The sequence below is a fragment of the Pezoporus wallicus genome, unplaced genomic scaffold (genome assembly GCF_028554395.1).
Source record: "Pezoporus wallicus isolate ANWC-B61680 ecotype Strahan unplaced genomic scaffold, APGP_CSIRO_Pwel_v1 contig_749, whole genome shotgun sequence".
In the NCBI taxonomy this organism is placed as follows: domain Eukaryota; kingdom Metazoa; phylum Chordata; class Aves; order Psittaciformes; family Psittacidae; genus Pezoporus; species Pezoporus wallicus.
Genome location: NW_026641327.1, coordinates 6,132,169 through 6,157,289, shown reverse-complemented (window position 1 = coordinate 6,157,289; position 25,121 = coordinate 6,132,169). Strand labels below are relative to the sequence as shown.

Below are 25,121 nucleotides of genomic sequence, written 5' to 3'. Positions count from 1 at the left end.
AGATCCTTAATTTGTACAATGTGGCTCTCCAAATTTTAGGATAGAAGCTGGCACAGGAAATACCTCTGTAGCTAGGGTTCCCTCTTCCTTAATATTGTTATAAAATAAATTCACAAAGGCTGGGTGACATGGCTGTTTAACATTAGACTCAACAACAAAAGGGAGCCTTTTATAGTTACACTTAGTAGGAATTTGAAGTGGCATTTAAAAAGTTATTAAAGTTGCTTTTCATGGCTACATAAAATTCTAAGCAGAATAATCAGTATCAAGGAAGCAATTTTTTTTTCCAATTAAAATGCTAGTAAAAGATGTCAATCTCTCTTACTTAAATAAATCACTTACATGTTTTTTCTGTATGCCTCTATGTTTTATAGTGACACAAAAACCCATCAGCACCTTGAATATTTTACTTCTCTTTGGCTGGCAAAGTTGTTATCTGTGCTATCTATCGTGCATATTATTGTTTGCTGTCATCTAGGGAGACTGGATGTCCCACAGTAAAAGTGCTCCATGTCACTTGTGTGAGTTATTAACTCAAAATTTTCTAATAGTCCTTCTTGAACTTCTTGGCCAAGTGGAAACATTACAATTTGAACAATCAAGCCCCTCATTAAGTACCTGACAAACAGCAGGTACATACATAGATGGCTTGTATAGATCCTGCCGCCGTTGTTCTTACCTGACATAGATGCATGTAGGTCTGAAACATATGGCATAGCAGCTCTAAAAATACATATAGTTCATTTGGCTGAGATTAATTTCTTTCTCTAATTCCTTTTCTGCTGAGGAAGGAATGCTGGTGACATCGTGGTGTGTTACTCCTCATCTCTCTCCCTGTAAATACAAATCTACCACAGATGGTTCATAGATGGAAGGAATGAGAGCATTTTCTTAGATCCATAAAACGTTTAATTCCTTGAATTGAATGTGGAATGATGACATATTTGCCATTTCCAAGGTTTAGCTTTGTGCTAAATGCCAGTATTGTAATGGATCTCTCTGGCTGACTCTTAATCTTTTATTCTCACCCAAGATTTTGATAAAACGTTAAATTGTTGGAATTCTGACATATTTACCTTTACAGTCATTAACTCTGCACATTCCCAAACTACTTTTGGCCATTTTCCCTCCCTCACACTTGCTTCGCAAACCTGCCTGATGCTTTGGCACAGCTTTTGGCTTCTGGCAGGAAGATGAGTGAGCAGGTTTCTTTGAAATTAGTGCAAGTCTGAGGAATGATTTAGGTGACTGCTTTTCTCTTGGAGACTAATAACTGCTCTCTGCATGAGATGTTATACTTTTGGCTCTCTTTCCACCCTGTCCCATTACACAGACATTGAAGTCTCATTGTCTCTGGAGGGAAGACAGTAGTGACCAAGGAATACCATAATGGAAGTTTACTCTGACTTCTTAGACTCCTGCCTGGTTTTGGAGAATACAAGCAAATCTTCCAGAGTAGGAGATGATCCTTAGGTCAGGTGAGAGTGGGAATAATTAAGCAGACCAGTGGATCTATAAAAGACTTGAGGTTTGGTACGAATATTGCACTCAAATTAGGGTAGCTCTCGCTTTTTCCAGACTGCTTGGTTTATTTCCAGGGAGTACATTCCCCATTGTGTCTAGTTTCTCCTGTCCAATGGCTGCAATCCAAAACAGGTTTATTCTATAATATCGTAAAGTCTGACTCACAGCTCAGTTCAGCTGAAGAAAAGAGCAGAGAGCAACAAATCAAAAGTCAAATCTCCAGTTTTCATATCAATAGATGGAACCAGGAGCACAGAAAAGTAACAGTCCAGAAGGATGAGAGGAAAAGCAAAGTCAGGGGGTATGTGTTGGCGGGGGGGTGGCTCTGTGTTACGCATATGCTCTTTCATACAGCTGTAACCAATTTTACTCCAGTTTCTAATCCTTCACTGTGATTTCCACAACACACAGCTATAAACAGCTACTTCCTGGCTCATGAGAAGTTTTTCATTAAACACAATAGACTGCACTAAAATAAAGTGTGTTTTAAGTTGTAGGATGTAATATGGGAGTTGGGGAGAAGGAGGGCTGGGAGGGGAGATTCTTGATTTTAGGAAAACTTATGCCACACTGGACAACTTGCACAATGATTATAGTTAGTGGAGCACCTTTAGTTGCAGAACACTTACTTTCTAAATACAGGACCACGACATTATGCTTGTGAATATAAAGAGTGGTCAGGTATCCCCTCCAAGCCAGTCTAGCATTTCTTTCTTTCTCACTCCACCAAACAAAGCACTTCAAAGTGTTTGTTTTTCTGTGAGGAGAAATGAAAACACACAGACACTACTGAATCAACCGTGGTTGTTCAGCCCTTGGTTGTGCATGAAAGCTTTGTTTTGCCGATTCATCTATACCCTGTGGGATATAGCGATCCATCATATGCCCACAGACATAGAAACTAGTAGAAGGAAAAAATTAAGGCACATGTTTTCTTATGCCTGTGTATATACATGCCTAGATACATATTCCTTTTGAAAACATTTGTTGTAATTCGAATAAATGCCAAGGCAAGTCATAAATGTTGATGAGAATTTCTGAAAAAGATTATATATATGTATCCTGGACAAAATCAGTGGCAGCTGAGTGAATGATTCCATTTTAAACTCATAGTGCTAAATCCTTGTTAATTGAGATAGAAATTAAGGAAAAAATGCCATCTGGCTATTAAGGGATTGCCCATTTTTTTCTGTACTACTGAGATGCAGGTTGTTCTGCAAATGGAAATGAAAGATATTTCTGACTTAATGCTTATATATAATTACTTATTTATGTGATCACTGGAAAAGCATTTTAAATTTTCCTATTTTAGTTAAAGCAAAGAGGCCTAGTTTAGACCATGTGCTCATAAGACTGCAAATCACCTTCTGTGGGATGATGGCAGTTTGTAAGTAACCTGTTTGGGCTATCCAGAAAGCAGAACAGAATCTGGCCAGTTAGGTCTTGTAAAGATTGAAATTCATTGTAATTGTTAGCGCATTGCAGGAACATTTGTTTCCCACAAATTATACCACTTGATATATTTGTAATTCATTTTACATTTACAGTTAACAATATAATATTCAGAAGTTCAGGGATTACGTTACATACTGACACAATAAAATATAAAATCAAGGGCACTAGTGCAATGTTCCCTCAAGCACTTGAAGTCATTCTCTGTTAATGAACTTATAAAGCCCGGTCTGAAGTCACCTAATATTGCAATAGAAATTAATAGGTGTAGCTTATTTTAACAGACTCTTGCATGTGTGCAATTTAATTGCAGACAAAAAGCAGTTCTTTGCCTAGTGGTGGGGTGATAAAGTTCATAGTAGTAAAATCTTTCTCGTTTCTTCTTTTTTTTTATTTATTTCAAAAGTATTTTTTTGTAACTTAGCTGTTGTCCCCAGAAGGGATGTAAAATCTCTTCTGCCCCTGTTCCTGAACAGTCACTTACCCCAAAATCTTATATTCCATATGCAGTTATAGCTCTGGAAAATACCTACATGCATACATCCCCTGTACAGCTCATCTGTCTTTCATAACTCACTGCTAAATAGCAAGTGCGCTGTTGCAATCTTAGTGATCCCAGTGGTTAGCATCATATGTCCCCCAAATGAATGTCCCTCTTGTCAGACTTGCAAACCTAAAAACAGAGCTGCAGATTTTGAGGCTTACTTACCCATACCGCATGTGGGAAGCCTAAATTTAACTCCTTTCCCCCAGCCTTTTCCCTTCTGCATAAATTCTTTGGAGCTGTGTAATTCTGTGCTGAGAAGGACAAGGTAAAAGTGGTAGTTTAAAAAAGGCTTAGCATAATACAGACTCAAGAGGAAGCAGTCTCTGGTAAACCCCACTTGTTTTTGTATGGCCTTGACCTCTAACTGTGGTCCTGAAAATGTGATTAATGGCCCTGAAAGTAGACATGACTGCTTTAAAGGAGAAGTTGCATCTCAGATCCTTCAGGTAGCTCCTGAGAAAAAGAGGGCTCTTTTACTCAAAGAAAGGAAAGTTCAAGAAGGCTTCAGGAATGCTTTTAAGGGATTAAGAGAGCAGTTCTGACAGAACAGAAATATAAAAATTAAAAACAAATTTTATCTTTGCTCTCCTAAAACTTACCCATTTTACTGCAGAAGTGTTTTATTTTAAAAAACCCAACCCTCTTATTACTTTCAGAGGTCATACCCATGTGGTAGTCCCCAGCTCCTGTGAAGTGCACTTGCTTTCAGTCTCGTCTGCACACAGAACTTGCATCGTACCACATTAATCATGTAGGTATGATAAAAGTGCTGTGGTGCCACGCACCATGCTGGGCAGGGTGCTATGACCAGTGGGCAAACCTCTTCCTGTGAAGGCAAGGAACTGAGCTATGCCAGAAAAAAGCATCTTTTTAATGAGAGAACATCATTCGCATAAAGAGCTGACCCACAGCTGGAGGTATTTTGGTTGAATCATATTTGCTACCTTGGTTCTCCCAACGCAGAAACAGCATATAGACCTGAAAGTAGGGTATGTTTTGACTTGGTGACTGTTGTGCAGACCACTAGACGTGGAGAAAAAAAGTTTTGTGGTCTAAAAGGCAATCCTTAGCACAGGTGGAGAATTTGTGCTTTCATTGTTGTTTATACTGGAGGTAAGATCCAAAGATTATGTCTAGTCTCAAATAGAACTTTGAAAAAAGCAGAAGGGTTGAACCTGTTCTGCACCTGAGAAGGTTTTGACAGACATATCGCAAGCAGTAATGTAGAATACCCTTCCTCTGGCAGCCAGAGGTCAGATAACCATGCCACTGTCTCCAGAAAGGCCTCTACAGCTCCTTTGTCAGTGCCCAAATTGGATTTATAACGCAGGAGAGGACTGGCAGGGAGGTAGAAGCCACCCTGTCTGTTTCCCATCCAGCCACACAGGCAAGAGAGGGTCAGTGGCCACTCTGGGTTGACTCATCCAAGGGGATATTGAGCCCCAGAGCCCATCAGCTGCCCAGCTGCTACTGTACTGACCCTGTGGCAGAGCTGCTGCCCATCAGAGGCAGCTTCAGGCTTTTTTCGGACAGACTCCTACCCCAAACTTCAGTGTTCCCAGCCTTTGCAGGCAATCCTGTGTCTCAGGCTAGCTCTGCTTTGCACAGCATCCAAGACTGCATTCAGCACTCTGGTTAAATACAGGCAGCTCATGCTGATAACGGTAAGGATGTGGTAGAAGAATTCAGCTTTTTGGATGGTTATAAATGAACTAGTTTTACATCCAGTATCATCACCCTTGAGTAGGGGAAGTCATTAGTGAAAGGAGTGACTTTTTCTTCATAAAATGGGCAGGAGGAATAATATTCTTGCTCTCTTCTTTACCAAGAAAACTGCTGCAGATGGGAAGCGACAGGAGATCATTGTACTGGACTCAAAACGAAGCAATGCTATTAATATTGGCTTGACTGTGTTGCCCCCTCCCCGCACTATCAAGACTGCTATATTGAACTTTGACGAATATGCCTTAAACAAGGAAGGAATAGAGGTAAGGAAGAATAGTCAATGTCTTCAAGTCTGTATTTTCAATGTTTCCTTTACTTTTTAATTTTTTCTTTTTGATGTTATACATGATGCAGGCCAGACTTTTCTTGCAAGAGGGAAAAGGGGACTGAGTGTTGAAACTGGTCAGATCAATGCAGTATGCTCAGAAGCATGTAGTATTCACCTGAGATTGGGCATGCTTAGTAAACACAGATTCTCTGCTCTGTTTGTGTCTGAGTAACAATGGTGTTAATTCCTCTCAGGATTTTCAGAGTATTATCTGTTCCTCTGAAGCTTGACTGAAATACTGTGAGCAGCAAGAATAGGCAGGGAGTTACTAGGGCTGATGCAACTGGTACAGGGTTTAATAAAGTTCATGCCCAGCTAGCTGTTGGAGTCATTCTAGATTGTATATCTAATGGAAAACAAATACAGTGAGTAGTTCTGCTCAAAATAGCATTTTTCTGTTACTGTTGTTTGAAGAAAAGCAGTTGGTATAAAGATTACAGATGATGTAATTTTTACCATTACATTTTGACTTTGCAGATATTCTTAACAAGATCCAAGATGAGCTCTGTTTATTATTTTTTAATCAAAACATTTTTCTTCTATGAAGTGTAAAAGAAGCCTGCTACTCCCCTGTTATTTTTCCATTGTAGTTGCATTCATGTCAAATCTTTTTTTTTTTAATAAGCCTATATCATCTAGTAAGAGTAATCTACACAACTACAGATCTCAGCAAGTAGCTGAGGTGCAGAGGTTGTATACTGATTCAGTCACCTTTCAGTGGTTTGGCGCTGTGCTCCATGATTTCTCTCTTTCCACCTTCACTGTGCTGACTACAGAAGAAAATGAGAAAAGCTGGCTAGAATGGAAATAGAGTTGCCAACAGTTGACATGCAAATTAAGTACTTAAAGCAAAAAGATCATTCTAGCTAGAAGGCAAGGCCTGATTTATCCCTACTAGAATGTAGTTTCTTCCCAGAGCTATATTATTTATTGGCTATATATATATACTTTACTCATATTATGAAGGTGACACATCAGGCTAAAAAAGGTTTTCATGACTCAGCCCATATGCCTACCTGTGCAGTTTGCAGTACCAAGCTCTAAAGTGTTGGAGAAAAGTACCCCTCCAGCCAAGCCCAACTCACAGACCACCAGTTAGATTTCAGTACTGCAGGTGGTGTTGCCAAACGAAGTCCAACATGAAATAGATAATACATCTTCCATGCATTATCTCTTTCGATTTGTGTCCTTCTCTCTCACGCTTAACAGAAGTTCAGCTGCTTTGCCCAGCTCACCCTTTCTAGTACCAACATCTGCAGCTGGGCTGTCCATCTGACAACCACCTGTGGTGTCCACAGTTGTGAGTGCCTTGTACCACCACACCCTGCTTTGGGTGGCCTTCCCATTAGCTGCCAGAAACCTGTAATTTCATTTAAAATAGATATGCAGGTAGCTTTCAAATGGAAGAATTCAGAAACCAGGAAATGATACGCTGTTGATATACTTGCCCAGTGCTAAAGAAAATGGGTTTCTGAGTTTTGAGTCCACAGCTTGAAGCTAGGGATGTGAGTAATCCTGATGTGATCATTCAGATATTTAAAATCTAGAGAAAGGGTAAGTGGAGCAGAACCCATGTACTCTGCATCCTGAGGGGTGAAGCTTTTTAGCAGGTCTAACATGGAGCAGGACGCTAGCAGGGTAGCAAGTTACCTGAGCCGTCCTTTGCCTCAGCTGTGAGCTCTGTGCTATGTCTCTTTCCAAGGAGCATTGCCACTGTTGTGTTAGTGTGTGCATGGCTTTAGGTCTGCACCTTGGTGGGTAAGTTCAGATTAAATGCTATCTTAAGACTGACCTTAGTGATTAGACATTTAACTCTGATGATTAATCTATACTTGCTTTCTAACTTCAAATATATAACTAGGAGGAAAAAGAAATCTCCAGGTATTTTAAAGCCCTCTATACCTAAGTATGTTGTGTAATTTTAGGCCATGTGTTTGAAGTGGTTAGGTACTCCGTAGCTTTGAAAAAGGGCAGTAAATGGGGGCATGGTGCTAGAGAGGCAGATGTAGTCCATTTAGTATGCAGAGCAGGCCTTGTTAGAAACCTATTTTCAAAGGAATACACAATGTGTGTCTGCAAGCATGCATCAACTCAACCAAAAAATTTTTGCCACCTTATGTTTGCCAAAGTGGTTGTGTTTTCCTTTCTTTGAAAGCTTGGCATTCATTGTGTTTAAACAACTTGGAGCTTGCTGCAGGAGAAAGGACTGCCTGCTTAGCATGGATGAGGGCGTTCTGTGAGCTAAGCAAAAGAGGCGAGCTTAAAATCCTGGTATCTAATTGTTGTGAAGTGTATCATGGGCAACAGCAAGAATAGGGTCTACCAAACCAGTCTTTGGCACTTGTCTTTAGTAAAGGAAATGGGAGAGTCCCTCTGTAAAGTGTTGTTTAGTAAGGGAATGTGGATCCAAATTAATTATACCAAAGGGTACTATTAATTTAGCAGAGTAAAATTGGGGTAATGCCGTGAGGAAATTAAAGTGAATTGCTTTGTTCTTAACAGCTTTGAGATCCTACACAGTATTGATGCACAGCTAGGTATAGCTTTTAGTAACACTACTTGAAATTAAAGCCTTGACAAGTATGCTAGGTCCTCCATGTTAAGTAATTTGAGGCCCAGGTGTCTGGAGTGACTAGGTAGCCCTCAGATGTAAAAAAAAGTAAGAAATGAGAGCCTGGTGGTAAAAAAGGCAGATGGTGACATGTATAAACAAAAAACAAGATTTGGTTTTTGGAAACTGTTATGCTTATTTAAGGTTTTGTTCTGATAGTCACTGTGGTATGCTGGCATCTGCAGTTTCCAGTTTGTTTAGCTGAAGCTTTATAAAGTGTGATGGGGACTCAATGGTGCCTTGCTGGCTGTACATCCATGATCAGCGTATCCCTACCCTAACGAGTTTCAGACCTTATTGAAAGAAAAAAGCTACACTTGCACTCCTTGCAGCAAACCAAAACATCTGCTACAGTTTCTGTGATCAGCAATGGTGTGTTCATGTATTTCAGTAGAGAGCTGAGGAAGTGGAATAGTTTGACCAAGGCAATGGCTGCCAGTTCCCCATTTACAGGGATGGCTAACAGGCATTTTAGATTAAATTCCTTCTGGGAATTTGTGAGAATTGAAATAAAATTAGTGCAGGTAGCCTCACTTGACATGAGTCGTGACCTTTATATACTTTTATATTTTGTTAGAGTTTCTGCAGACACTCGTCTCTCAGTAGCTGCCTGGAGAGCTGAAATGTGAGAGCCTTTTTGGAGCGAAATCATCTGCCAAAGCCTGTCAAATATCCAGAAAAATACCCACTAAGGTGTATTTATTTGGTTATGGCCCTCAAGCTGCAGAAAGCTTTGAACCCAGCAACAGTCAGATATTTAGTTTACTAATTTTTTTTCAGGCTCCTATTCACCTGGTAAGGTCAGCTGAAACCAAATATGAAAACCAAGGCACCCCTGCAGCCTCATCGTCACTGAGAAGCACCGTTGTCTTGTGAAAGAGATAACTTGAGCACGTAATTTCAGCAGAGGCTGCAGCCTATTTGCAGTCTCTGGTTAGGTGCTTCTTTGCACCCCACACTGGGGCTTGTAACCCTCAGGCATATGGGGTTTATAAATTTTGCCCGGTGACAGTTGTAAGGCTTTCCTCTTAGAAATTTTTGGAGATCATACATAAGAGTCCAGGAAATAAGCAGTTTGATCCCTTTGTTGAAATATCAAGCAAGTGGCTGGGTCCAGCGGTCCAGGAGCATTAGGATCCATTATCTCATGTAAACAGGATCTCCAAAAATTGCTTCTTTTTCTACATGAAAAGATTTATGCTTTCGTTTTCCTCAGAATATTAATCTCTGGCCCAAATGATTGTGTGAGAATGAATAGAGGTGAAATACGTATATCTGACATATTAGAGGATATGAGCATAGAGTTTGTTGATAACCAGTTCTTCCTTAATTGGCATTAAGAATGCTATACCTGGGAGAGCATTATGAACTAATGATTAGACTCAAGGCCATTTGTGATTTAATGGTCACACTGAGTGCCAGTAACCTTCTGCCCTGCTGTGTTTTTATGCTACTTTACTGTTGGTGATGTTTAAAAAACAATAAAAATAATAATAAACTGGCAGTCAGTGTACTCATCAGTTTCCAGCACTGAACAAATGGCTTAAATTAGTCACAGGTTGGAAATCAAGAATAGGAGTATTTTGCCACTTGTACACCAAAGATGATGACCAGCAGGATCAGAATTATTTGCCTGAGCCAATTAGAAATGCTGGTGAGTAGGTCATTGTAATGGGGTCAGTTTGCACCCTGGATGGTGTGAGACCTGCCAGCAGCGCTGGTCCCACTGAAGCATGGCTTTCAGCAGCAGGGGTGATCCTTGGCAGCTGGCACAAGTACAGGCTCTTTCGCTTGGCGTTTTCTGTTTCACGTACTACAGTATGCAGCACAGCAGCCTTGCAGCAATTGGACTTGAATGCGTTTTGCCATCTGGCTTATGGTGTTTACATAAAGCTCAGGGAGGAGGAGAGTCCCTTTGGAAATAAAGCTTGCTGTTTCACTGCTCTCTTTAAAATGCCCGAAAGCAGTGCAACATCTCTAGAGGGAAGGCCCTTCACCACCACAAAATACTTGTGGGATCCCTGGGTAGCTGCCAAAAGTCCTGGTTATTTGTAGGAGGCAATTGAGAATTACTGCTGAAGTGTTAGCCTTCAAAAATGCATCAGAAGCATTTTTACATTCATCACATGGTTACTGCTAAACTTCCCATGTATGGATGTTCATATGAGCCTATTTGCATAGGCTCAGCTGAAAGGGTGTTGGCTTCTTGTTGCTGAAGCTAGGAGTAGGCAGTAGGAGGCCTGACTTCTTCAAAGGACACTCTGCAAAACCACGTTTCTTATGAGTTTCAGACTCAGTCTCTCTTTTGTATAAACTTTTTAGATGAGCATTGGTCAAGCACTGAGAAATGCCCTAAAGCAGCTGCTTACAAATCTCGTTTAATGTTAGATGTCTCCTAATATATAGATATCACCACGTGTGGGTGGGTGGATGGATGGATGGATGGATGGATGGATGGATGGATGGATGGATGGATGGACGGACGGATGGATAGCACATACTAAAATCTATCAAGTACTATCAGTCATTGAGAGGGGAAGGAAAAGCACCAGAGTATATTGAAGGATTTTCTTCCTCTTCTTTTTTTTCCCTTAGAATGTTACTTGATTAAGGTAGAAGCTTGCAGTATCCAAACAAGGAGGCGCTTTTAAATTTTGTTTTTTACTGAAAGGCGGAGGCAACATTAACAGAAAGAAAGGCTTATTTATGTTATGGGAGTCAGTGTAAGAAGATGGACAGCAATACAAATGCTGTGGCTGAAATTAAATAAGTCTCAGATCAACAAATTGAATATTATTTGCTAGCTTAACTCTTTGTTCTTTGCCTGATTGATCAGGAAAAGTCCCTTGCTCTCCATGCTTAGCTGTAGCGCTGCACAAGCAGCCAGATGAATAGCAGTAGGGGAAGGGAGTAGTTGTGCTACTTTGATCAATTGACTATGTTCAGTTCTGGAACAAGGCTTCAGTTTGGACTGGCAGGTCTTTGGCTATATTTTTATTATTCTCTCCTCCCCTCCAAAACAGCTGCTATCGTTATGCAAGGCTACAGCAATAACTTCTCACTCCTCAGATGAATAAACATAAGTTGTGTTGAAAATCTACTGCTTTGTTTTCATGAAGTATTGATCAGCAGGGTAAAGACCTCAGCTTATTTGATGCCTTTATAATGCTTTGCTTTTCTTTTTGATTTTAAATGCATTTATTACGTTAAAAACTAGTTAAGAAGCAATACCTTAGAGAGCAATACTTTGAGGAGAAAAGCTGCTACATGTAAACCAGCATGCAAAATCCAAGAGTGAAAGGGAAAATTTGAACGTTTTCAGCCATACCAACAGCAGAAACTGAAAATAATGAGATCCTTTTTCATCAATATTTTAGACTTCTCAGATCAAAAGAGGCCATATGTTATGCAACGCATAACTCAACTTGAAATTCAGTGTGTGTTCTTTGGGCAGTTATCCTCAGTTCAGCTGAAATTTTTGGGAGGTACCTAATAAGCTGCAATAGTTGTCACGCTTCATAAAACCCAAAATAGATTGAACAAAAAGTAATAGATGTTGATAGCAGCAAGGGACAGGAGTCTTTATTTCTGTATACCTACAAGTGCAGTGAAAGTCATAGATATTGAGGCTAAAATGGACCTTAATGCCTAGTCTGACCTACTGTAAATCACAAGGCACAAAGTTGCACTCCTCCTACCTTCACATCCATATATACTTTGCAGAAATGTGGCCAGTTTTGACTTAAACATATGAAAGCTGAGGGGAGCAGTCCCAACCAGTCTCCCTATGTCTTCTGTGTTTTATCCCATGATTATGCTACGGAGCACAAATGTTTTTAAAAAGCTTTTTAATGCAGATGTTTTTTTCTGCAAACTGCAGGTGATTGATATATCAAGCCTTGTTCTGCTTTCTTGTGCAGTGGGTTAGTTCTTGATTACTACAGCGCTGTCCTAATTTACCAGCCAGGGACTTGAGGACTTCTAATGCTGTTGCTATGAAGTCACCCAATGTCCAGCCCTTGTGCACTTCTTGGCCCTTCCACTGACACCTGCCTTTTGTCTTCCTTCACAGAAAATCCTGACCATGATCCCAACTGAGGAGGAGAAGCAAAAGATCCAGGAGGCACAGCTGGCAAATCCCGATGTCCCCCTGGGCAGTGCCGAGCAATTCCTTCTCACCCTCTCCTCCATCAGTGAACTCTCTGCCAGGCTCCAGCTCTGGGCTTTCAAGATGGACTATGAGATAGTGGAAAAGGTGAGAAAAAAGCAGGGAGGCAGGGGTGGAGACTCTTTGGAGGCTTTGCTTTAATCTTTCCCTGACCTTGTTGTTATATGAGTGCCTATTTTGAGGAAATGGTAAATGGGTCACTTCTGTTTCAGTGGCCAGCCAGGAAACAGCTAAAATGATCCTTCATAACCTGTTCCTCTTATAAAAGAAAATTAGAGATTGTGTCTTCTTTCCTTTACTTTGTCAGCAATGACATCAAAACAAAGAAGAGGGCTAAATCCTTACCACATCTTCTCCAGATATTGTTATTCAGGAAATTCTTACTTCAGAGCAGTAAGAATTTTTCTTTGGATAAAGACTGAATGAGGACTACAGTATTCAGCCTTATATCATACAATGGGAGTATTGATCTTACATCCATTTGAACTAAGGAAAACACTATCCATTAAAGTTTCTTCTGTTTATAACCCGCATTCAAAGTTATAAACAAAAGCCAAGACAACCTTCAGGAGTCTTCTGTTAAGTCACAGACAGTTTTTGTCACCTTCTTCACAGATGGCATTTATTCAGATAACAATGTAATTGCATTGTCTGTCATGAATGATGAATCCCAGATAAACATTTCAAAATGGCAATGTATAACTTTGATGCATAGGTGAAAGAGAATGAAACTCTAGGCCATTTCAGCCGCTTGCTGACTTTCACAAGCTCTTTCAGCAGTCTAGCACAGGAACCTCATCTGGCTGCACTTCTGGTGCATAGCCCATGCATTCTCTTCAAGCAATTCCTTCCTGTATATAGTAATAATGTTTGTGTGTCTGTGCACATATGTTTATATTAAAAAATCAGTATAACTATATGTGATACGGATTCTGAGAGGTGGAACTCGCTTCTGAAAATGCCTAATGTTTACCTAGCCATGGTTATTTAATAAGGTATACAACAGTGAATTGACTCACAGACAATAGTGTCAAGATTACTCAACCTCTGCTTAATTTTCTTAGATTTTAGGAAATGCAGTCACTCAGGATTTTTCAATTGTGACATTTTCGTCTAAGACATTTATATTTCTGATTTGTAAAACTTAAAATATTTGTATCTAACCTGAATGCTTTTTTTTCTCATTAAGGTATTTTTTTGTCAGTTGGCTGGTTTAGGGGCTTGGGAGGGGATGGTTGGGTTTTTTACTCTGCTACAGCTGTTTGTTCTGCTTTGAAATTACCACAAGGCTAATGTGTTCCTTCCATATAAGCCGAGTTAGCTGTAGTTGTTAATCTGTGTATATACCTAGGATATCTATCTTCCTCCCAGTTGAAAATAACATTTGAAGCACTGCTAAAAGTTAAAGAAATTTTAAGTAAAGAAATTTTTGAGTTGCTTATCCTATAATGTTTATGCCACAGAGTTAATGAATTGCCAGTTAAAATCCATGTAGAATGAATGCTAGTATAAAATGTTTCAAATACGTAAATTACTCAGAGAAGCGATAGCTGGAGTGAAGATAAAATCATAGGATCATAGAATAGTTAGGGTTGGAAAGGACCTTAAGATCATCTAGTTCCAGCCCCCTGGCCATGGGCAGGGGCACCTCACGATAAACCATGTCACCCAAGGCTCTGTCCAACCTGGCCTTGAACACCACCAGGGATGGAGCATTCACAACCTCCTTGGCAACCCATTCCAGTGCCTCACCAATATTTTTATCCCTGTTGAAAGGTAGATAAGCTAAAGTACAGGACTTGCCATAAAATGGTGCAAGAAATAACATATGATAACTGTGATACAATAAGAGGAGCATGTGATAAGAATCCCACCAGACAAGCATAGACAGGACAGACAACTTGGGTTTTAGTTCACTGAAGAGGAAGATATGTGGCCAGACATCAGAGGTAAGAGAGAGAGTGCAGCTGGGTGTCTCCAGTAACAAAAATTTAAAGTCAGAGTTTAAATTCTGGTAACCAATAAATATAAACATTATTTAGACTGAGATAAGGTACCATGAGCATATTCAATTAAAAAATGAAGTAGTCTGCATTAGTGATTATCATAATAAAGGGGTCCCATGATCTGCTAACTTTTTCTGTTCTTGAATCTACGTTTCTGCAGAAGATCCATCTGCAAATGGGCAAACCCTTAGGTGCCAAATCACTCAGCTTCACAGTTTTTGTAATTTTTTCATCCACCATATGCTTGATTTTTTTAAATTTATTTTAAAATTAGGAAAATTCAAAACAGTTCAAATGTATCTATATTATTTATTGAGTCACACATATATTTTATGTAAGAATTTAATGAAACTTACTATTATTACTGTGAGCTGGAAATTTTAGATGGACACACCATGAAATACCTGAGTTGTTGATGTCAGGCTGGGGTTCTCATTCATGAGACTCATAGAATAGTTAGGGTTGGAAAGGACCTTAAGATCATCTAGTTCCAACCCCTCTGCCATGGGCAGGGACACCACACCCTAAACCATCTCACCCAAGGCCTCGTCCAACCTGGTCTTGAGCACTGCCAGGGATGGAGCATTCACAACCTCCCTGGGCAACCTATTCCAGTGCCTCACCACCCTAACAGGAAAGAACTTCCTCCTTATATCCAATCTAAACTTCCCCTGTTGAAGCTTTAACCCGTTACCCCTTGTCCTATCACTACAGTCCCTAATGAAGAGTCCCTCCCCAGCATCCCTATAGGCCCCCTTCAGATACTGGAAGGCTGCTATGAGGTCTCCACGCAGCCTTCTCTTCTCCAGGCTGAGCAGCCCCAACTTCCTCAGCCTGTCTTCATACGGGAGGTGCTCCAGTCCCCTGATCATCCTCGTGGCCCTCCTGTGGACTTGTTCCAGCAGTTCTATGTTCTTTTTATGTTGAGGATGTTATAAATGTGGCTCAAATAAATTGACGAGAGCCAGACCAATGATTCAAATTGGTTTATTGAGCAAGCGACAGCAAGCAAAACAGCGCTGGGCAGCCGGGGAGTCTCTGCTCCGCCAACGGCACGCACCCCACTTCCCCAAAGTCACTGATTTTATACTCTTCTTCATCTGATATACGTGTCACCTCCTGGCGTCCTCTGCGTCTGTGTGATCTGTAGATAAGGGGTCTCATTCTGTCTCCCGGTGGGTGTGGGGAGGAAGGCTCCTTATTGCCTTCCCCGTGCATCATTTACTTTAACGGATACCCGCGGTCTATATGCAACATGTCAAAGCACCATAATTTTCCAGTAACTATTAAGCAAGCAAGTAACTCTAAGCAAGTAACTCCTAAGCAAGCAAGATTTGATTAACAAACAGGAATTTACTCATTACAAGGACACCAGAACTGCACACAATACTCCAGGTGAGGTCTCACAAGAGCAGAGTAGAGGGGCAGGATCACCTCCTTCGACCTGCTGGTCACGCTCCTTTTGATGCAGCCCAGGATACGGTTGGCTTTCTGGGCTGCAGGCGCACACTGAAGCCGGCTCATGTTCATTTTCTCATCAACCAACACCCCCAAGTCCTTCTCCACAGGGCTGCTCTGAATCTCTTCTCTGCCCAACCTGTAGCTGTGCCTGGGATTGCTCTGACCCAGGTGTAGGACCTTGCACTTGGCATGGTAAACAGAGTTTTGCCTGAGCAGGTCTTAGCTCCACCTCTATCAACCTGAAAGAAAACCAGCATGAAATTGCTCAAAAGAAGGGTTAAGTGAGGTATTGTTCATGTCTGCAGAAAAACTTTCTGTGCATAATGGAGTAATCTTTCTTGGATTGAATTTAATTAACTAAAGCAAGTCAGAGTACATTTGCAGCCTCAGACTGTGAAGGGTTGAACTGAATGGATGGTCATTCTTTGGTCTTTTCAGAAAATAAAAAAGAAAGCTCTTTTCCAATCATCTGTTTTATAATGTGTATACTGTTTTAAAACTTTAATATGTACCTAAGGTGCTGTATGCCTACTGAAGGTTATCAGTGGCACAATAGTTATTCTCGCTATAGTCATAGACAAAAAAGAGCTTCAATTTTAAATCTTCATTTTCAGACTTTTGATTGCTATGAGAATTTACACTTTATTACTACCAGTTCTTTGTACTAAACTATTATGATGTGGATGACGTCAATTTTCATTATCCCAAAGGGAATTTAAGGGTCTTAGAAAAAGAAATAGAATCTTTAGTTGTCCTAAATAATATTTTTTTTTCTTAAGGTCACTGTGGGCAAATATATCCTTATTGCTGACAACTTTAAAGGATCATAAATTAATATAAGCAGGTGTAGAGCTCAGAAAGTAGAAATTGTAAAGAAAAAGACTTGTTTCAGTTTCTCTTCTGAGGAGAAAGATTATTCCTGATTTCAGTCTCCCTAGGGACAGTGTGCTGTGTGATCTTTGTGCTCTTATATATAGTAAAATAGCACTACAGTTGTTGAATGACCCACTGTATTTCTCTAAGCAAGTGAAGTTCTTGGCTATTTTGCCTCTTGGTCTGAAATAAGTGTTCAAAAAGATTGTACTTCTGGGTGATGCTTGAACTGTCTGAAAATTTGTAAACTGCATCAGAGCTTTTTAAGTTTTACAGTGTCATCCTGATACTTTCTGTTGTTTAAAAAGGGTATGATAATTTATGCAGGCCAGACTTAATTAAATGCAAGCATGGCAAGTTACATTTTGGTCATCTCAAAGTTCTCATCCCAGCCAAGATTTTACCCTTCCCAGAAAAGCATGACATGAAGTTGTAGAGGTTTAGTTAGCTGAGCTTAATGCTAGTGTAGCAGGTTGCTAACAGTGCATGTGTCAGATCAGCTGTGCAGAACATGTGTGCTACATCCTTCCTGTCCCAGGACCAGTGGATTCATTGCATGCATATGGTTGAGCTCATTTGTGCATGTGCATCAAGCATTCATCAGGTATTATCAGATATCTTGCAGCCAGAAATTCTGGACCAATCCTCAAATTTCATTCAAGTATAATTTTTAGGTGAAAAATAAATATGTGATAAATAAGGATACAAGGTATCTAAGGATATGCAGTAGCTCTGCAGTATGCATCTACTCTCTTTATATGGAAGGTGAGTTTTATAGGAAGCAAGAATAGGTATTTCATCTGATTATACACTGGTTTGTGTTGGGTTTTAGTGCTACAATAAAATAAAAAATAAAGATTATTTATAAGTGTGTACTCTATGCAACATAGTCTCAGCTTGCATAACTTACATGTAAATAGCTAAATGAAGGGCTACAGCATGGCCTGCTTTGGAAGCCTTCAATGTTATCTTTTTATTCACCTTCAGAATATTTTAACTTAACCTTTTAGGAATGATTTTTTTTAACAGGTTGCAAATTGATACAAGTAAAATAGTTCAAAAGCCTGTGTTCAAAGTACAGATGCAGAACAGTTTGATTCAGTTGAACAAAACAACTAAATCAGCCCTGACTTTAAATCAATTCAAAGAAATACGTGCAACAGTTTATCGATTTTAGTTTCAATTTAATAAAGTCTTGGATTATTTAGTACCTCTCCTCTGATATAAAAATTACGTTGCTCACTATGCCATCTCTTAATTTGTCTTGAATTTGCTATATTTCTTTCTCTTTTCAAGGGATGCATTGTTCTTTAGTGACTAGAAATGTCTGTTTCTTTTATCTTTGTGCTCTTAGTTATGGTAAAATAGCACTACAGTTGTTGAATGACCTACTGTATTTCTCTAAGAAGGTGAAGTTCTCGGCTGGTTTGCCCCTTGGTCTGAAATAACAGCTTAATTTTGGCTTCTTGGCTCGTAAAGAGTGTAGCAATTTGGGAAAAGAATGCTGCTCACAGATGCTTAGGATGGTATTTGGAGATAGAAACAATGTGAACTGTTACTGTGCATACAAAATAAATAGCCGTGGGCCTCACACAAAGACATGGAAATAAACTCTGTCAACTCAATTACCCTCATTCTCTTCCTTTGAAACTCTCCCGTGTGTAGTTCACTTCTCGAGGTAATGGAACAGAATTTATGTTTTCAAGCCTTATCAGTTTACATACCTGTACTCAGACAACATGTGTGAATGGAAGATGCATTGAGTTCAAAGATTAAAATGAGAACGCTTCTAAAGCTTGATGTTTACAGTAGCGAGTTGGGTTTTTTTTTTCAGTTTTAAAGTCACACAAGCACAAAACACATCTAAAACTCAGAGGTGGCCATCATTGGAAGAAAGTTCTAGGGTCAGGCTACAAATGCCAAGTTTAACCTTTTTTTATTAGTTTTTCAATGATTAGGAACTTTATTTATTAGAAGCTTTTTTATCATTTGGGGCAGGGGGATGTTCATGCATGAAACTCCAATGCAGCAGCCCCTTCTGATTTTCTTTCCCGTTTAGAATCAGAGAATAATCCCCAGGACAAGTGAGGCAATTGCATACATAAAAAACAACATTAGGAAACTATTTTATGTTTTGGGTTGTTTTGGTTTTTTTTCTCTCCTTGCATGTGATTTATTAGCTGAAACATGGAAGAAAGCCAGCACACATGGCCAGTTTGCACTCTGCAAGATGCCAGCTCAGAGCTTTTTTCAGTAATTAATCTAAACCATAGAATTAAAAACTTAAAGCAGCTATAGCCAACTGCAGCCATCACTTTCTTGGTTTTCTTCTCATGGCAGGAAGTTGCAGAGCCACTTCTAGACCTGAAGGAAGGAATGGACCAACTAGAGCACAATAAAACTTTGGGATTTATCCTTTCTACTCTGCTAGCCATTGGCAACTTTTTGAATGGAACCAACGTAAGTCTGATACCCCAGCATTTCACCTGCACCTTTTTCCCTCAGAAACACAGAAGTCAAAACTGTTACGACAGTTGCAACCCAGTATTTATTTTTAACCAGAAAAATAATCTGAAAAAAAGAATCTGTTTTGTCTTTTTATTGTGTGTCAGGTTGTTCTTTTCCTCTTTTAGTATAACCTGAAGGAAATGTGGCTCTAGGCACCCTTCTGGTATAACTCCCTTGAGTTCAATATTGATGCTTCCCATTCTAATTGTGAGAAGTGTGTCATGAGTCATTTCACTGCAGATGGACTGATTTTTAGGCCTATTCTTCAACAACTTAAAAATAAGTAAAAGCAGTAAATTCCTTCTCCTGTAAGACTCTTCCTCTTCTTTCTTCCCCTCTGCCCCTACTCGGTAATCATTTTTGTCTAGTAATCTGCATGGGAAGGAGTAAATATTTTTCTTTTTCACTTCTTCCTTTTTTCCCCCTTACAGGCCAAAGCTTTTGAGTTGAGCTACCTCGAGAAGGTTCCAGAAGTCAAGGACACAGTGCACAAGCAGTCCCTCCTGCACCATGTCTGCACTATGGTGGTCGAAAAGTTCCCAGACAGTACTGATCTTTATTCAGAGATCGGGGCCATTACTAGGTCAGCCAAGGTATGTCTAGTGGGTAAATATATATATATATGTGTGTGTGTGTTTTTTTTAAGAAAAACTCTTTAAAGTGAAATATTTAAGATTTTATTTGAATCTTTGCTTTTTGGTCACAGCACTTTTTATGAATGTGGATTCATTGTGTTGTTCGCACTGAATTTCAAAGATGCCAGCACTCTCTTCTGAGCTTCATCTCTGATTGTCAGGTAGTTTCCTTAACAATACACTAACAGGCAGCCTCGTTATCACAACCCTTTTAATATTATATACATTATTAATAATGTATGCAACTATTAGAACCTATTTTCAGGTTAAAACTTTATCTGTCCAATATCTTCAAATTTCTTTATTCTGTGGTTTGGGGAATCTTTTTTTTTTTTTTTAAGGCAGATACTAATTGTATTTTAAGTGGAAGGAATGGTCTTTTTTGGTAATAAAATTATTTCCAGAATTAAAGTGTCCTTGAAATATTTTTACTCATTTTCTGTCCTCCTCCGAACAATAATTTCTGTGATTAGGAGTTAGGGAAGATAACTGGAAGTAAAGGAAACTTGTAGCAGCACCTGTTTTTAAGAAGTGGCATTCCCTTGGCTAATGCATAGGTCCGGTCAATGGCTCAGCTTGGTAAGCAGATGATTTATTACTGTTGCTAGCACCTTGTTGGCTGTCGGGGGAAAAGGACAACATGATCCTGAATAATACAATTTTTTTTTAAATGCAAAACTTCAATCTTATTTTGGTTCCTTGCACAGTTCTTATGACAGTGAAGTCATAATCTAGTTTTGGCTGCTGTTGAATTTTCCAGTTCCAGGATTTACTGTGTGAATATATTGAACAGTCAAAACTTTGGTTTTTATCACTCTATTTCATAGAATAACTTAGGTTGGAAAGGACCTCTGAAAGTCATCTGTTCCATCATCCTGTTCAGTGCAAGATGAAATAAAACCAGGCGCTCAGAACTGTGTCTGAATCTCAAATAATCCATTTATTTTTTTTTCCTTTTTGAGATCATTTCCACACTTCTCCATCTTACTCTTTACAATGGGTTAAACAATAGCAAACACAGTATTCCATCCTCTTCTTACAAATGTTGTATGCTTACTATATTGTCCTGTTCTTTTTGTGCTATATTTTGTTAGCTGTCCTGAGGTTTTCTTTGTGGTTTTTGACTGTTGGTATCCTTTTGACACCAGTTGTCTTTGGGCAGTTCACAAGGACATTCAGGCAGCCTTCTGAGCTGATCAGGCAATTCAGAACTCAGCCCAGTGCGGAAAGGAGTTTGGTACTGCCTGCAGTGTGCTCTTCATTGTGATCTACGGTAATGAACATGATCTGCTGAAACAGATTTACTGCTTATCTCTCAATTCCCTAATAATCTTAAATAAGGACTAATCTACATAATTTCCTGCCATCTGTACATTTTACTCTCTCAATCTGCTTCCTTGTTTTCCAGATAATTTTGAATTATAAAGTACAAATGATGAGACACCTGCTGTTCACCCTGTCATCAGATGAGAATCAATATGTATTCCTTTTCTTTTGCTCTCTTAACCTCACACTTCATAGGTGGCCTTCCATGAGGGTCTTGTAAAATTTTAGAAGTCTGATTTTCTTTACTTGCTCTTACCTGTCCACTATTTTATAAACATACTCAGAATGTAGTGACTGATGTATTTAAATTCCTGTTATTCATCCAGGTTACCAGGTACAGTGATAAAGCTTGGAGCTCTGCAGTCTCCTGAATCAAACTTGCTGCTCTTGTAAAGATAGACGAAACTTTGCTATTCTCTGACTCTTAAAGTTACTAAGTGTAGTGAAAGCATGCCCATTCAGCCAGTGGTTCAATTTCCTTATGTTATTTGATGTCAGAATTCTTGTCTTCTGCTAGTTTAGTGCTTTGTAAGATACCCTCCTCCAACACGTTTGTTTTTATCAAGTCTTCAAACCTTGCTATTAATTCACTTTTATCAAAAAATAAAATACAGAAAAATCAGCTACCAGAATAGGTTTCTCCCCAACATCCTTCCTTGCCTGTCTTTTGTCTTCAGTTTTTTCATCCCCAGTGATGCAGCACCCCCTACATATTTTCTTTTTTTTTTTTTGGATTCCATAAAGGAATTTGTGGCTTTTGTTTTATATCCATAGATATTTGCTCTTTGGATTCCATCTCTCTTCGCCTAATTTTCCTCTTGCACAGCCTATGTTTAGGCTCTGTTTTATTGCATTCACTGTGGTTGGTTTCTCTCATGTTTGGAAGGGTTTGGTTTTGTCTTTTTTTTTTTCCCTTTGATTCTTATTCTCTTAACATTTCACTATATTGGTTTCTACTTTCCTGCTTCTTCTTTTTGTTAAGAAGTTATTTCACTTTAGTTTTAGATTGGGACCAAATTAATCACTAAAATTCAAATTACCATAAAAAAAGGAAGAACCTTTGTTTTCCAAAATCCACACCACTGTGTATGGTGTACTCTCAAGTGAATCTTGTATTTTTCACTCTTAGAAAGTGTAAGAAAGCTTAACCTAATGCTGTCACTTATAAACAATTTTTAGGTCTAAGAGCATGCAAGATTGAGCACAGTCTTTCAGTCTGTGGTTTGCTGATCTAGTGGCCCTGCCCAAAGCGGATGAAACTCTGAAAAGGCCAGACAAAATCACATTAAGAGAAATTATAGCCTTAACCTTCCCCTTGATGCCCAAGGTCTCCCTCCTTGGGATGTTCCTCCATGTGTTATACCACTGATGGATTACTGTAACAAACTCTATTCCCACTCGATCTTAACTGCCACAAATCAAAGAGTTAGGACATGGAAGCCATCCAAGCTGCCCTTCTTTAAGGGAATGTTCATAGACGAGGCGAAATCTTGGTTTAGGAAAGCTGACAGGAAAGGAGAAGTAATATTTCACTGTGGATTAGGCTGTATTTTGAGCTCCGTTTTGTCTACAAACATCTTTCAGAAACCACAAAGACTGAGCAGTTTCCATCCTGTAGATAAATAGAGATGCCCCTTCCCCTGAGATGCGCATCATATGAAAATTTCCTGAGTCTTAGGTCATGAAATGAAAAAACATAAAAAAAATAGGCTGCCTCACCAGAAAGGAGTTAGACCAGAAACAAAATGGTACAGCTATTGCAAAACTTGTGGGTTTTGTTGAAGGACTGAAGTCATAAATGGCAAAAGAGAAGCAGACACAAGTGGAAAAATTACAAAAAAAAGAATTCTAGATAAAGAAAAAGTATTCATAGTTGTATAAGAGTATATAAGATTGTGCAGGGTACTGATTGTTTAGCATGCCATGATTTAAAGTACTTCCCTTTCTTTTCTTTTCCTCTCCCTCCCTCCCCCCCAACATACTGCAAGTTGTTTATTCACTGGACCTGTACCAGGACTGATATACCTAATACTGAAGCAGACCCCCAGGTTTCTGCAGTTAAACTCAGTATTGTTCCTAGAAATTTCCTTATCAGTACGTCAAGGAGGGGTTGCATCAGCACTAGTCTCTTCCCTGTTAGTTAATAAAAATACGTTCTTATTAAAAAAGTTCATCTTCTCTCTCTACCCCAAAAGTATCTTCCCCATGCATATGAAAGCTGACCTGCTCCATAGACTAAACTAGTAATTGTCCTTTTCTTAACCTAATTTTCATTTACTTACAAGATACCAAACTTCTGGCTGTTTTTTAACCCCTGCAGCAGAACGCTTTGGTTATCGGCACATACTAGGCAGGAGAGAAGCAGGAAGCTTTTGAAAGTAAGCAGTAGGAAATGTTAACAGCACGGGGGAAGGGGCAAGGATTGTGGGTAGAAAAGAAGTCCTGACGAGACTAAGACATACACAAGGGAGAAGGAAGCCTGCAGCTGCCCTCCGAGGTGCTTGGCAAGGAGCTGGGGGTAGCAAGGAAGTGTCTGAAACAAGTATCTGGCATGCTGTAGCTTCTGCTTGCTACACTGGAAATCAGAGAAAGGAGAGAAGATCATGCTGCCTCCTGTGCTGATTCAGTAGGATTTCTCGTCTTACTTCACAGGAAGTATTTGTGTGCAATTTTCATTCAAGTATGCTTTCCCTATGTTTCCCTAATTCAAACAAATAAATGCCAAAAGTCTAATTATTTTCCACGGGGAAAAAAAAAGGGTTGGGGGATGCAAGTTTCTTACAGTTGTATCATTCTTTGTGGTGCCAGCTGCAAGGACTGCTACAGCTGTTCCAGTTCCTGGCACCAGCTAGCGGGTGCAGAGATGAAGACAGAGCAGGGTAAGGCAGATCCTGCTAGTTGCAGAGCAGACTGGGCTGAGGGGAAGGATCTTCAGTGGCAAATGGGACTTCAAGGCTTTATCTGAAAGAGGGCAAATGAAATTTAGTACGTGTGCCTGACCGCACTGTGATGTTTCAGTAATGTTCTAACTGCAAATAGTGTTGCAGGTGCTGTAACACCATCTGAAGGGACCTATATCATGACTTAACTGGTATGGTTCCTCTTCATCCCAGAGTGTGGGAGCACATACAGCATCTGCAGAAAGATCCCATATTGGTATGTTTATTGTAGATAGCTTAAGAACTGAAATGAAGTGGGAATGTAAAATACTGATTTGAGGCCTTAAACTGCATTTCCATGTTCAGAGAGAAATGCTGAGGGTAGGCTCAGCTGGTCACACCTCAGTAAGCACTTATGTCCTTTAGTTTTTAATTAGTGTATTGATGCAGGTGTTCTTATTTCCAAAATTATTTTGGCAGGATGCCACCTCTTACCCTAGGATTAGGAATGTCTGGACAGAGCCTCCTTTATATTTTGCTTGCTTTTGAGAGCTGGCATCTATTTCACTTAAACGTATGACCAACAGAGTGAAAGTAGGACTAACACTGGTCTTGGGATGCTTCACTGAGTGTCACAAGACTTAAGGCAGTGTGGAAATGCTGGAGGAGACAGCGTTTTGAACATACGCCACAGAAGGTCGCTGTACTCAGATGACAGTGTGTTTGCAAGGAGCGATTCTCAGAATTTCCTTTGGCTTTGAACCAACTCAGGAAAAGAGGAAGATTTTGTGTTCCCTGCCAGAACACATCCCTGTAATAATGTGAGAATGAATGGTCTGACCCTACATTGTAAACAGTTCAGACTCGGCTGTGGTCTGCTGCAGAAACTATCTTGAACTTTGAAGAGAGAAAGATTTTGTCTGTGATTAAGTATATCTTTCTATGATGTGTGATAAAATAGTTGTCATTTTATTGTGAAGTTAAGGCAACTTTTGCCATTATAAAAGCATCAGCCATCTGTTTAACGCACCTTGTGGGCAGGATAAAAATGCAGACATCCAGGTCTTAGAAAATATCT

At 39.6% G+C, this 25,121-nt stretch overlaps 1 protein-coding gene across 12 annotated transcripts in view; it reads left to right on the top strand.

Moving 5' to 3' along the window:
• FHOD3 (formin homology 2 domain containing 3) overlaps positions 1–25,121 on the top strand; it is a 373,066-nt gene that overhangs the window by 315,347 nt on the left and 32,598 nt on the right. For all 12 annotated transcript variants that reach the window (XM_057423039.1, XM_057423037.1, XM_057423036.1 and 9 more), the window contains 4 exons: positions 5,353–5,511; positions 12,260–12,442; positions 19,036–19,155; positions 19,635–19,796. In XM_057423039.1, the coding sequence (XP_057279022.1) occupies positions 5,353–5,511; positions 12,260–12,442; positions 19,036–19,155; positions 19,635–19,796 (624 nt within the window). The remainder of the gene's footprint in view (positions 1–5,352; positions 5,512–12,259; positions 12,443–19,035; positions 19,156–19,634; positions 19,797–25,121) is intronic.